This window comes from Leptodactylus fuscus, chromosome 1, assembly GCF_031893055.1.
Source record: "Leptodactylus fuscus isolate aLepFus1 chromosome 1, aLepFus1.hap2, whole genome shotgun sequence".
Lineage (NCBI taxonomy): Eukaryota > Metazoa > Chordata > Amphibia > Anura > Leptodactylidae > Leptodactylus > Leptodactylus fuscus.
The window spans coordinates 251,360,401-251,373,811 of NC_134265.1; the positions used below are offsets into that span (position 1 = coordinate 251,360,401).

General features: G+C 42.5%; 1 protein-coding gene across 1 annotated transcript in view; it reads left to right on the plus strand.

The window, feature by feature from the left end:
- Nucleotides 1-13,411, plus strand: part of LOC142189629 (complement C3-like) — a 91,846-nt gene that overhangs the window by 73,308 nt on the left and 5,127 nt on the right. The window contains exons 32-39 of the mRNA XM_075262235.1: nt 1,266-1,347; nt 3,057-3,096; nt 4,623-4,710; nt 6,576-6,662; nt 6,740-6,845; nt 10,343-10,432; nt 11,308-11,385; nt 13,198-13,281. Of these exons, the coding sequence (XP_075118336.1) occupies nt 1,266-1,347; nt 3,057-3,096; nt 4,623-4,710; nt 6,576-6,662; nt 6,740-6,845; nt 10,343-10,432; nt 11,308-11,385; nt 13,198-13,281 (655 nt within the window). The remainder of the gene's footprint in view (nt 1-1,265; nt 1,348-3,056; nt 3,097-4,622; nt 4,711-6,575; nt 6,663-6,739; nt 6,846-10,342; nt 10,433-11,307; nt 11,386-13,197; nt 13,282-13,411) is intronic.

Here is a 13,411-nt window from a genome sequence, read left to right on the forward strand (position 1 = left end):
GTGTGCACACTCAGCTCTGCTATATCAGATGGGCTGACCGGCACATCAGATGTAGCAGAGCCGAGTGTGCACACTCGGCTCTGCTACATCTGATGTGCCGGTCAGCCCATCTGATATAGCAGAGCAGAGTGTGGATATAGGAATCCATAGGAATGCATTGGCCAGCGCTGATTGGTCAGAGTACGGAATTCGACCAATCAGCGCTGGCTCTGTCGGAGGAGGCGGAGTCTAAGGTCGGACCTGAATGGAGACTGGTGTGGAGCGATCTTAGACTCCGCCTCCTCCAGCAGAGCCAGCGCTGATTGGCCAGAGTACGGAATTCGACCAATCAGCGCTGGCCAATGCATTCCTATGGATTCCTATAGCCACACTCGGCTCTGCTATATCAGATGGGCTGACCGGCACATCAGATGTAGCAGAGCCGAGTGTGCACACTCGGCTCTGCTACATCTGATGTAGCAGAGCCGAGTGTGCACATTTGGCTCTGTTACATCGGATGTAGCAGAGCCGAGTGTGCACACTCGGCTCTGTTACATCAGATGTAGCAGAGCCGAGTGTGCACACTCGGCTCTGCTACATCAGATGGGCTGACCGTCACACGGTGTAGTTGAGCAGAACTGGCTCAGCACTGCTAAGTCTCTGCATGGGACACTAGGACACTGTGCACACTCGGCTCTGCTACATCAGATGTAGCAGAGCCGAGTGTGCACACTCGGCTCTGCTATATCAGATGGGCTGACCGGCACACGGTGTAGTTGAGCAGAACTGGCTCAGCACTACTACCAATAGGAATGCATTGGCCAGCCTTCGGCCAATCAGCGCTGGCTCTGCCGGAGGAGGCGGAGTCTAAGGTCGGACCTGAATGGAGACTGGTGTGGAGCGATCTTAGACTCCGCCTCCTCCAGCAGAGCCAGCGCTGATTGGTCGAATTCCGTACTCTGGCCAATCAGCGCTGGCCAATACATTCCTATGGATTCCTATATCCACACTCGGCTCTGCTATATCAGATGGGCTGACCGGCACACGGTGTAGTTGAGCAGAACTGGCTCAGCACTGCTAAGTCTCTGCATGGGACACTGGGACACTGTGCACACTCGGCTCTGCTACATCAGATGGACCTAGACTGGAGCAGATTCTAACTGAATAATTCCCAATACTTTATGAGTTTGCATGAAAGTGAAACATGAACATGAAAGTGAACATTTGACACAACCTTTGTTTCAGTCCTTCAATAAGAAACTCGTATTTGTGTGTTTGTCTTTTAGGTAATGACAGTTTATCAAGCCTTATTAAATGCAAAAAACCAATGCAACGGATTTACATTAGGAGCAGAAGTGAAACCACATGGTAAGCTCTGGGGTAATAACTTTCCTATAGGCCGGTAGTCAAATAGACTTGGGTGGGCATCTTCAGTTTTTCATCAAGCACATTTAGGGTATGTTCACATGGAGGAAAAGGTGGTTTTTCTGCTGTGTGAACTTTCTGTGTGGCTAGCCATGATGGGATGCCGTTACAGCATTGATTGGGCCTAAACAGAATCAGGTATCAAGCCGCGGACGCTGTGGCTGAATCAGCCGCAGAATGATAGGGCATATCGCTTATTTTTTCCGCTACTAGCCAATGGAAAAAAAAAAAAAAAAAGTGAGCGGCTCCCATTGAAGTCGATGGGAGACATTTTTGCAGGCGGATTTTGAGGCGGATTCCGAGTCAAAATCCACCTACAAAAAACTCCATGTGAACATACCCTTACAGGTACCTAATACACCACTGGAAAACATTGACTATATCACATTCCCCAACACAGTGCCTGACTGTTGATAAATATGGTCTGCTCCCTTTCCAGCCTGGCATCATGTGATCCACTGGGGGCCAGGAACTGTAGGGCTCGTTCACACGGGGCATGAGGGGGCGGATTTTGGCGCTGAATCCACATCATAATCTGTCCCCTCACAATAGAGGTCTATGCAGAACACTAGCTTACTTGTTCCCGCTCACGGAAAAAAGAAGCGAGCTGCCCTTTCTTCAGGCGGATTCTGTGGCTGATTCAGTCCCGGTGTCCGCCTTGCGTCAGCACCTTCTGGTCTAAGCCCATTCATTTGAGCCTACTCCGAACAGTCGTGGCAGGCGCATTTTGGTCCAATTCTGATGCGGATTCCCGCATCAGAATCAGGACCAAAATACGCCATCCCGCTCCCCGTGTGAACTACCCTTAAGAGCCACTCTGCAGTTCAGATTAGGAGGCCATATTCTTCCTGTAACTGAGTATACAACATTGTGTCACCTACATAAAAAATAAACTTTACAGAGAGGGAAAACTATTTTATTTTTTATTTTTTTACTAGTGCTTTGTGCTATTAAAAAAAACATAAGTTGTCCCTCTCTTGTCTAATTATATATATATATATATATATATATATATATATATATATTATTTTTTAAAAAGCATACAAAAATAACAAAAATAAAGCCCTATGTACCAAGAAAAAAGACGCAAAAAAGTATTTGAATAATATCAACACAAAATTTTATCGCCCATGTACCAAGAAAACCCCCAAAGTGTATCTGATCCTTATGTAGGGAAATTTGCCAGTCCTGAAGTGGTTAAAGTGATTAAAGTGTATGTTTAGAAAAAAAAATCTTTGCCCTGCAGTGTCATTTTCAACTTTAGTAGCCTATATAGCTCTACTCCTTTCATTTTCTATGGTTGGGAACATACTTGTACCATGTGACTATCCAGCAACTCCATGTCTCGAGTGCATGACAGTCCAGTTCTTACTATACCCTCCTCCCACCACCAGTTGTGTGCTCAAAAGGAGAGAGTCAGAAAACATGCAAGTTATGTAAACCAGGCAGAGGAGTGGACAAAGTGTGCCCATCAATTCCCAGCTGCCTTTGGACATTACCATAGCAGCCAGATATCTCACACCTTGAGGTAGTAGGTTAGCATAGATCTTCCTTCTGTTTTATTTTAATAATGTTAAAAAGTGAAAATTCTTTAAAAAAAATCTTTTCTATTTTTGGTATTGATCACACTTACTGAATGTTTTTCACAACAGAAACCAAGACTGATGCATATACCCTCCACCTGAGAACTAGGTATTTGTCTTGCAAATTTTAATTAATATGGTATTAACAATTACTGCAAGTGATTAATGCTGTCCTAGTGTGTAACATATATTGGGGCTCAGCATTGTCATCTTTCTCAGTATGTACCTGCACATTTTGTCCCTCTTTCTACTCTTCAAAAGTTGAGAGGTATGGTGTAGGTGACGCCGCGCTCCTGCATGATGTCACTCGCTTCGTCCGCCCACAACGGCGTGCAGTGTCCCGACTCCCGCCTCCTCCACAAGGGGGCCCACTGAGGCTCTGTCGCTCAAGGGCCCATAAAAACCTGGAGCCAGCCCTGGTTGTGAGTACAAGTCTATGGACGAGTACTGTCAGGGAGGGCATTACTCACAGCCCAGCAATGACACTAGGCTCTGAAGAAATCCCTTCCAACAGTGGGCAGATAACAGCACAGATATCTCCACCACCAGAGCACATATTAAGAAAGCCATCAGTGTGCTGAATTCAATGCACTGTCGGCTTTCTAGCGGTATATACAACCTTCACTTTCATAAGGACATAAAAGGTCCTCTTTAAGCTTTACTAAATGTGCCCCGTTATTTTGTTGGAGCATGTTAATGGCATGAATTTTTAATGTGCAAGTCCTGTTGATTTAAACACAGGAAATAATACATGAAAATGACATAATAAACAATCTTGATTATTCTATGGTATTACTTTCATGTGAGTTTTGTAATCATTTAAGAGATTAAACTGTCACTAGGTTCACACTAGCACCCGGAGTCCATTCTGAGCTTTCGGTCTTCTGCATGCAGAAGACGGAAAGCTGTCAGACCAGGTCCAGCCATGAGCTCCGGTGAGTGTTTTATGCTCTCCGCTGCAAAACCGTTTTTTTTAAACCGGACACAGAGAACTGCATGTCCGATTTAAAAAAAAAAAAAAGGTTTCGCGGCGGAGAGCATAAAACGCTCACCGCCACTCACGGCCAGACATCTTTCAAACCATTCAAGTGAATGGGTATGAAAGAGTCCTGCAGGTTTCCGTCTCCTGCTCAGTTTTGTGCAGGAAACGGAAACCTGTATGAACGAAGACCGAGCGCAGATGTGAACGAGCCCTTATTATTATTATTATTATTATTAAAGGCCAGTTTCACTACATCCCTTTGATCCTGTCAGTGTGGGCCATTAAACCCACAGTTGGACTTGTATTACATATATCTTGTATCTTGTAAAATGCCGTGAAGGCACAGCATGGGCAGTGCATGGGGGACACAGATGTCACCTGTGTCCCGCTTGTGCTCCAGCCATGCTTCCACAACTCCTTTCATTCAATGAATATGGAAGCAGGGCTGCAAAATTGGACAGGAATAGGATGCGTTCCATATTTTGCAGTCTGGACTGTCAGCCCACACGCATGACCATGACCATAGAAATGAAAGGGTCAGTGTGATTTATAAAAGGAAAACCCAGCTAGCACACTGACCAGTCATACAGTCGTCTACAAGAGGGTTTAGACTAAGAAAATGTCCAATATGTATTTTTTATATTTAAACACAGGTACCATGGAAAATTGCCTGCTACCATGTCTATCATTGAAATAACCATGCTTTCCGGCTTTGCACCAAACACTGCAGATCTAAAAAAGGTAAATTGTTTAAAACCATAAAATGTCAAAATGAAAAATGCTGATTTGATGTCTTCTTTGTGTTTTCCAAACCAAAATGGTAAGAACCCATATAATAAAGCTAACACATTATGCAGACTGTAGAAAACAGCAGAAAAAAAAATCCCAAACAATTGTGGGATTGCTTTTTTTTTTTTTTGTCTAATCCCAACCATCCTACCAAAAAAAATATACAAATGAAACCATAAACTTTATGGTGTCATAATACTGAGCTATTTTTGTATGAAAAGTGTCTTTTATTGTGCAAAACATGAGCCATACATATTGGGTACTGCTGTAATTGAACAAAATAAGAAAAGAAAAAAAAAATTTTGTACCATACTCCCCAGAAAAAGTTAATCATAAAAACCAACCACCTCCAAAAATAAGTTAAAGGCTACCTAAATGTGATGATAAAAAAAATAAAAAATTGGTACATAAAGTGGTTTTCAAACAATACTTAACAATACTTATTCCCATAGCTCCCAACCGTCCCAGATCTGGTGGGACAGTCCCGATTTTACACTGTTGTTCCACTGTCCCGGATAGCTTACAGTTTGTCCCGCTATACCCCTCCAGTCCCGCTATGCCCGTGAAGTGTTTTGCTGTTAAACTTGGCCCCATTCGCGAGCTCTTACCTCAGAGTAGGGTAAAGGCCAAGATGCTAAAGATGCTAAAATGCTAAATCCTAGTGGACTAAAGCACCTTTGATGAAGTCATGACCATGTGATCAGATTTTTGTGTGGGCGGAGCTAATCTGGATTGTACAGGACAGTGTGGTATTACACAGAAAAAGGAAGCTGCTGGGAATGGAGACTGATGGAAGGTAAGAGGAAAGAAGAGACAGCAAGTGTAAGCAAGAGGGGGGAACTGGGGGCAGATGTAGGGGACAATTAAACTGGAGCAGATGAAGGGGGCAATTAAGCTGGGGAAGATAAAGGGGGACATTAAATTGGTGGCAGATGAAGGGGGACATTAATTTCTCCCTTCTAAGGGGGCATTCACACAGAGTAACGCCAGGCGTGTATCACAACCGTACACGCCGGCGTTACGGCAGACTGCCGAACACTTCCCACTCACTTCAATGGGAGCGCTCGTAACAGCGGCGTTTACGAGCACTCCCATTGAAGTGAATGGGAAGTGTTCGGCAGTCTGCCGTAACGCTGGCGTGTACGGCTGTGATACACGCCCGGCGTTACTCCGTGTGAATGTCCCCTAACTGTTCCCATTTAAACTGGGTATGGATCGAGGAGTGGACATTAAACTGAGAGGAAGATGGAGGGTGGCATTAAACCAGGGACAATAACCTTTATAAAAGCTATTCCATTGTGGAAATACTTAAAAACATGATTTTCAAATGATAGACTCCCTATAAAGTACAACTTGTTCTACAAAAAACACCTTACACAGCAACACTAAATAAAAAATGAAAAGTAATAAATAGTGGACTGTAAAGAGGCCAAGGTTTAAAGGGGTAATGCCACATAAATTATACATCCTCTCTCCGTAGGATTAGGGATAAATTGTTGATCGATGGGGACACCCCACTAATCCTTAGAATGAGGGTCTTTTACTCCATTGAGAATGTAGTAGTGGACCCAGAATGTACTCCCATGCTTCATTCATTTTGACTATCTCAGTTACTCCTATTGAAATAAAAGGAGAAGGATTGTGCATTCTGTGTCTGCCGAAAAGATTCTGAATGGGATCGGTGAGGATCTGACTGCTGAGGCCCCCACGATCCCAAGAACAGGGGTAGAAATGATTCAGTAATTTAGTGGATCAATAATTTTCATGGTGTAACAGCTTTACATATTTAACTATTTTATATTCTATTTTGGTTTTAGTTGACAGATAAGGTAGAAAATTACATTATGAAGTTTGAAACACAAACCACAGCATCCAATGGGACAGTAGTACTGTACCTGACCAAGGTAACTTTTTACTATTTCTCTCTACTGAACTTGTGTCTCTTAATATATATGTACATTACTTCTTTATTCTATTCCAGGTTCCTAATAATGAAGACTTTGAGATTGGATTTGGAATTGAGAAGAAGTTTGAAGTAGGACTGCTGCAGCCAGCTGATATTTCCATATACGAGTATTATGACTTAGGTGATAAGAACTTTTCCTCTACACTTGTAAAGATCCTTCTTCTCTAGTCATTGAAGCTGTTATCAATTATAGTAAAGAATAGTTGACAGGAGTGCCTGCTTTAGGGCTCGTTCACATCTGCACCTGGGGTCTCCGTTATGCAGGTTTCCATTTCTTGCCTGAAACTGGGCAGGAGACGGAAACCTGCAGTCATTTTTCAAACCCATTCAAATGAATGGGTTTGAAAAGTGTCCGGCCGTGAGCGCTGGTAAGCGTTTTGTGCTCTCTGTGGCGAAACCGTTTTTTTTTTAACCAGACACAAAGTCAGACATGCAGGACTTTGTGTCCGGTTAAAAAAAGCCGGTTTCGCTGCAGAGAGCACAAAACGCTCACCGGCACTCACGGCCGGACACGTTCTGACAGGTTTCCGAATTCTGTCGGCAGAAGACAGAAACCTGGAAATGGAAATCAGAAGCTGGATAACAGCATTAGACAATCCTTTTCAATGCATTCTAAGGCTGAGTTCACACAGAGTTTTTTGGTAAGGATTTTGGAAAAATCCGCTTAGTAAAATTCGTGTGGCGTTTTTTGGCACGTTTTTGAGGTGGGTTTTTTTAGAGGCGTTTTTTTTAAATGTGGCCATGCATTATCTTCTTAAAAACACATCGCAGTTTCTGAGGCAGTTTTTGTCAATTTTGCGTCAAATTCTGCATCCAAAAACAGCTGGGTGGATTTTCCGCCTCCCATTGACTTGCATTGATTTTTTCAGGCGCAATCCACCTAAAGAATGGCCCTGTCGATTCTTTTTTCACTAGCGGAAAATAATTGCAAGCGGATTACATAGAACAGTATGGTGAGACGGTTTTTTTGAGGAGGATTTTGAGGCGTATTCCGCCTCAAAATCCTGACCAAAAAACTCCATGCCTTAGGCTGAGTTGACACAGGGTTCTTTGGTCAGTAATTTGGTCAGGAAAAATCCGCTTCAGGAAAATTCATGAGGCATTTTTTGAGGAGTTTTTTGAAGCGTTTCCGCCTGAAAAAATCAATGCAAGTCAATGGGAGGTGGAAAATCCGCCTGGTGTTTATTGAGGCGTTTTTGCCAAAAACCATGCCAAAAAACTGCTAGCAATTTTTCTGCCTCCCATTGACTTGTATTGATTTCCTGAGGCATCCAGCCGCGCACTCCACTCTGGATTAGGCCCAATGAATGGGCCTAGTCCGGAGGAGGGAGTTTCTTCAGGCTGATTCGTGAGGCGACTCGGCCTGGAGAATGAACATCTCGCTTCTTATTTCTGGGAGCCAGAAGAAATGGCTCCCGGAAAAAAGACCTGAGCGGCTCCCATTGATTTTAATGGGAGACGTCTTTTTGGTCAGGGTTTTAAGGCAGATACGGCCTCAAAATCCTAACCAAAAAACTCTGTATGAATTTACCCTTAGGCTCCATTCACACTGAATTTTTTGGCGAGGATTTTGACAGTGAATCTGCCTCAATATCAGCCTCCAAAAAAAGCTTCCCAATAGAACTCTGTAGGGAGGCATTTTTTAGGGAGACTGATTTTGAGGTGGATTCAGCATCAAAATCAGCGCCAAAAAACTCTGTGTGCATTGACCCTTAGGGAGCCTTCACACGGAGTAAACGCTCCGCTCATTCTAGACGTAAACTCGCGCGTATCACATTGAAAGCAATAGGTAAAAAAAAAAAAAAAGCCTCTCATTGATTTCAATGGGGAACGTGCGTATGTCGGCACCCATAGAAATTAATGGGATCTGTTTTAACGCCACTCACTCTGAACGAGTTTTACGTTCAGAATGAGCGAGCGTTTACTCCGTGTGAAGACTCCCTTAGGGTATGTTTAAACAGAGTTTTTTGCAGGCGGATTTTGAGGCAGAATCTGGCTAAAAAAAAGCCTCCCAACTCTCCCATTCATTTTAATAGGAGTGAGGTTCAGATTTTTTCCTCTAGATGATTTTCTGCAAAAGGAAAGAACAAGTTTTTCGGGTTCGTAGTTCACACGGGAGTTTTTTAATCATGATTTTGATGCGGAATCTGCGTCAAAATCTGGTTCAAAAAACCATCTCTCATTGAAATCAATGGGAGCCGGTCATTTCCTTTTTCCTCAAGCGCTTTATTCCTGCTCGCAGAAAAAAGTGACATGCCCTTTCTTCAGGCCTATTCCACCGCTGATTCAGCCGTGGACGTCTGCCTTGCGACACCACCCTCCTGACTAGTCCTATTCATTGGGGCCTAATCCGGAGCAGAATGCAGTGACTGGATTCCGGTGCAGTGCATACAGTCGCGGCCACCGCATCAAAATACGGTCCAAAAAACTCCCATGTGAACTTACCCTAAAGCTGGATTCTGCCTTGCAAACTCCTTTGAAAAGAATAGGAATTAGAAAAAAAGCTAGCATTTTTTTTTTGCAGTGGTTTTTGGACCGGTTCTTGAAAAAAAATTAATCATTTTTTTCTGCCACTCAGTCATGTCAATGAGGTTCGACAAGACAGAATCTGCCTGAAGATAGGTCATGATGCTTTTTTACCTCTAGCTGAAAAAAAATCAGCCTGACTCTCATTGCGAATGGGAGAATTGGGAGTTTTTTGGCTTTTTTAGGGAGCTTTTGAGGTGGATTATGTTTAAAAAATCCACCTGCAAAAAATTCCATGTGAACTTGTCCTAAGAGGACATCTTAAGTCAACAGAAGGGATGTTCTGACAAAAATCTCCCCTATTAGCCAGAGCAGAGAGCCAACGCCACATGCTCTTGAGGACACTGTTTGTCTTAGCAGGGCGAGTAACCAAAAATCAACTAGTTGCCCAAATGAGCGGTTATAAAAGGAATGAGGGGACATTCACACGATGTAATGCGCGCTGATTCTGTCACGATAACTCGTGTAAGAAACAGCGCTGCCAAACAACATCCCATTGACTTCAATGGGTTCCATTTAGCGCGCTTAACACATTGAAATCGATGGGAGGCTTTTTAACCCATTGATTTCAATGTGTTCCGCGCATTAAACGGAACCCATTAAAGTCAATAGGATTCTGTTTTGCAGGGCTGATTCTTACGCAAGTTAACGTGCCAGAATCAGCGCCGCGTTACATTGTGTGACTGCCCCCTGACTCCAATAAATGTTTAATTTGACTCCCACCTGTTTTATTGAGAGTAACTGGCATTTTTTGCTTGAGAATCACCATCCATTGATAATTAAAACTGTGGAATTGGCATCACTGTAGTAGACTCTGTCAAAAAGTGATTACTGTTTTTTTTTATATTACCCTCAGTCTTGTAACCTGTATACTGTATATCTCTTTGACTCAAACATACATATCAACAACCGCAATTAATTTGTAAATGGCAAAGCTATTTATAATATAATGTACTATTGGTCACCCCATAATCCATAGCTTTACTTCTCCTGTATATTTTGATATAAGATTACATTTGGAACTCTGAGCTCATTTGTGAAGAATAAATATCCATAGGACATTTGTGTTTACATTGTCAATTTTCTATGCAGATAAAAAATGCAGCACATTTTATAACCTTCCTGAGGACGGTGGCCATTTAAGAAAAATCTGCAAACAGTCTTTTTGCAAATGTGCTACAGGTAAGTAAGCTGCAAAGTAAATGGTGGTTTTATTTCTTTATTTTTAATTAACATTGTATTGCTTATATACCTACACATCTATGCTGTAGGGGGCACTTAAAGAGGACCTTTCATCAGATTGGGCACAGGCAGTTCTGTATACTGCTGGAAAGCTGACTTCAGCGCACTATCGGCTTTCCCGATCTGTGCCCGGTGTAAAGCGCTATCGGTCCAGGCACCGTAGGGCTTTACAGTCAGAAGGGCGTTTCTGACACTTAGCCAGGGACGCCCTTCTGCCCAGCAGCGCCTATCGCGCTGTACTGGGGAGCAGGGAGGAACACCCCCTCCCTCTCCTGATAATACTCGTCTATGGACGAGCACTGTGAGCAGAGGGAAGGGGCGTTCCTCCCCGCTCACACTGTACAGCGCGATAGGCGCCGCTGGGCAGAAGGGCGTCCCTGGCTAAGTGTCAGAAACGCCCTTCTGACTGTAAAGCCCTACGGTGCCGGGACCGATAGCGCTTTACACCGGGCACAGATCGGGAAAGCCGATAGTGCGCTGAATTCAGCGCACTGTCAGCTTTCCAGCAGTATATAGAACTGCATGTGCCCGATCTGATGATAGGTCCTCTTTAAATAAGGCTCTCAATGGCTAAATGCTCATGCTCGGAAATCCCTTGTACCATAACTCTACTTTACCTATGGAAATTTCTAGGGTATTTATTTAAAGGACAAATCTCACAAATAAGCTACTCTTCAATACATCAATAAATCTGAGGACATCTATCTATCTATCTATCTATCTATCTATCTATCTATCTATCTATCTAGTAGGCCTATATACAGTATTATAACTGCAATATCTGTAACTGGCTTAATAAATGTTTTTATATTTAGAAAAGTGTGCATCTCTAGGCAAAATGACTGATGAAGAAACATTAAAAGAAAAGGCATGTGCAGTAGGAGTGGACTTTGGTATGTGATGATGTATATAGTACACCTACCTTCATACATAGAATGTACTTATTGCAATGATAAATATTAAGTAATATTAAAATCCATGTACTTACTACAGGGAATAATGTTTTTGGAAACTGGACCAATAGTTGTATGATACAACCAATGATGCACCTAAAGTCCTGAGAGCCCCAGTCTAAAATTTGAACAGGACTCCTTAACTCATCCCTATAGCTTATTCTTGATAGCGGCATTTCTGTTGCAGTGTCCCATAGACTTCAAACGGCCACAAATGTCATTATGAATAGCCACTACCAAGAATATAGGGAGTAAGCAGTGCAGGACCAGGCATGTAAATGATGCTGGGAGATGTGCACTCTCTGAAACAGCTGATCTGCGGTGGTACTTAGGATAGTTCATCAACAAAAGATCAGTTGGGGATAGACCATCAATAGCAAGTAACTGAAATACCCCATGGGCCGGAAAGGCCGCAGGAAAAAAATCACTGCATTTTACAGTAACTGCAAAGTGAATGGTATTCTTGCGAATCCCATGCCCATTTCGCAATAAAAACCGCAGCGTAGACACGCTTCGATTTCCAAAACTGGCGCAGTTTTGGAAATCGGAGCATGTCAATTATATCTACGGAAATGCCGATGGCGTATACAAGCTACAAAGGATGAACAAATAAACTTATATGTATCCCAGCTAAACATCACCCATCTAATACAAATCAAGGCTCCGTTTTCACGGAGTAACGCGCTGCTCATTTAGACATGTATACATGTATCAGAGTGCGGCGCTTCAAAACAGATCCCATTGATTTCAATGGGTGCCGGCTTAAGCACGCTACACATTGAAATCAATGGGAGGCTTTGTAACTGTAATGGGATCTGTTTTGAAGCACCGCGCTCTGACTCTTGTATACGTATCTAAATGAGTGGCGCGTTATTCCGTGAGAATGGAGCCTAATGTTCATAGGACATTCATTGTCTTATTATTTAATCTACTGAACCCTGAGTCAGGGGCTGAAATGATAAAATTTTGGTTTCATCATAATAACTGTGTTACACATGTGGAGATTAGCCAAGCCACAGTGTGTTGCCATTTTTTCTCTAATCCCTAAGAAATTAGAAAGATTGGAATTTGTAAATTAGGTTTTTCTGTTATTTTCTCCCATTTTATTTTTATAAATGTTTGCTTGTTGCGTGACACTTTATTTAGTTTTTTTCTTGTATTCTTTTGTAAGCATTGAGCCTTTGAGTTTTTAGTATTGGGTTTGCTCAATATACCCATTATCTTTAAATGTTTGTTTGCTGTCTGATTGCTGTGGAGCAGTGAGTGTGTGTGTGTTGGTACCTATTGGCTCAGTGGTGGCAGCATGTATCTGGGGTGCGTGGACTGTGCTGGGGTGTGATTTATACCTAATTTGCAGTCTTAGCAAAAGGTGTGGGCAAGATAGTGAAGTGAGTGGAGTAAAATAACCCATTATAGTTATACCGACTTCATGTAATAGTATACTATTTGTCATGTAATACTATCCTATGGCAGCACGGTGGCTCAGTGGTTAGCACTGCAGCCTTGCAGCGCTGGAGTCCCTGGTTCAAATCCCACCCAGGGCAACATCTGCAAGGAGTTTGTATGTTCTCCCCGTGTTTGCGTGGGTTTCCTCCCACACATCAAAGACATACTGATAGGGAATTTAGATTGTGAGCCCTATATGGGACAGTGACTGTCAATGTCTGAAGCGCTGCGGAATATGATGGCGCTATATAAGTAAGCATAATAAATAATAATAATCCTACGTTTGTTTTATGTGTTATTTTTTAGTTGTAAAGGTTAAACTAACACACTCAAGTCGGGAAGCCAACTACGATTTCCACAATTTCACCGTTTTGGATGTAATCAAAGAAGGTAAATTAGAAGAAATGTGTCTATTTTTGCAAAAAGTTTATAGAAAAATTAATATTTTAATACTATATTTCCTAATTATTTTTTTTTATTCCCTATGATTTTGCATTAACATTTGCATTTTAGGAATTAT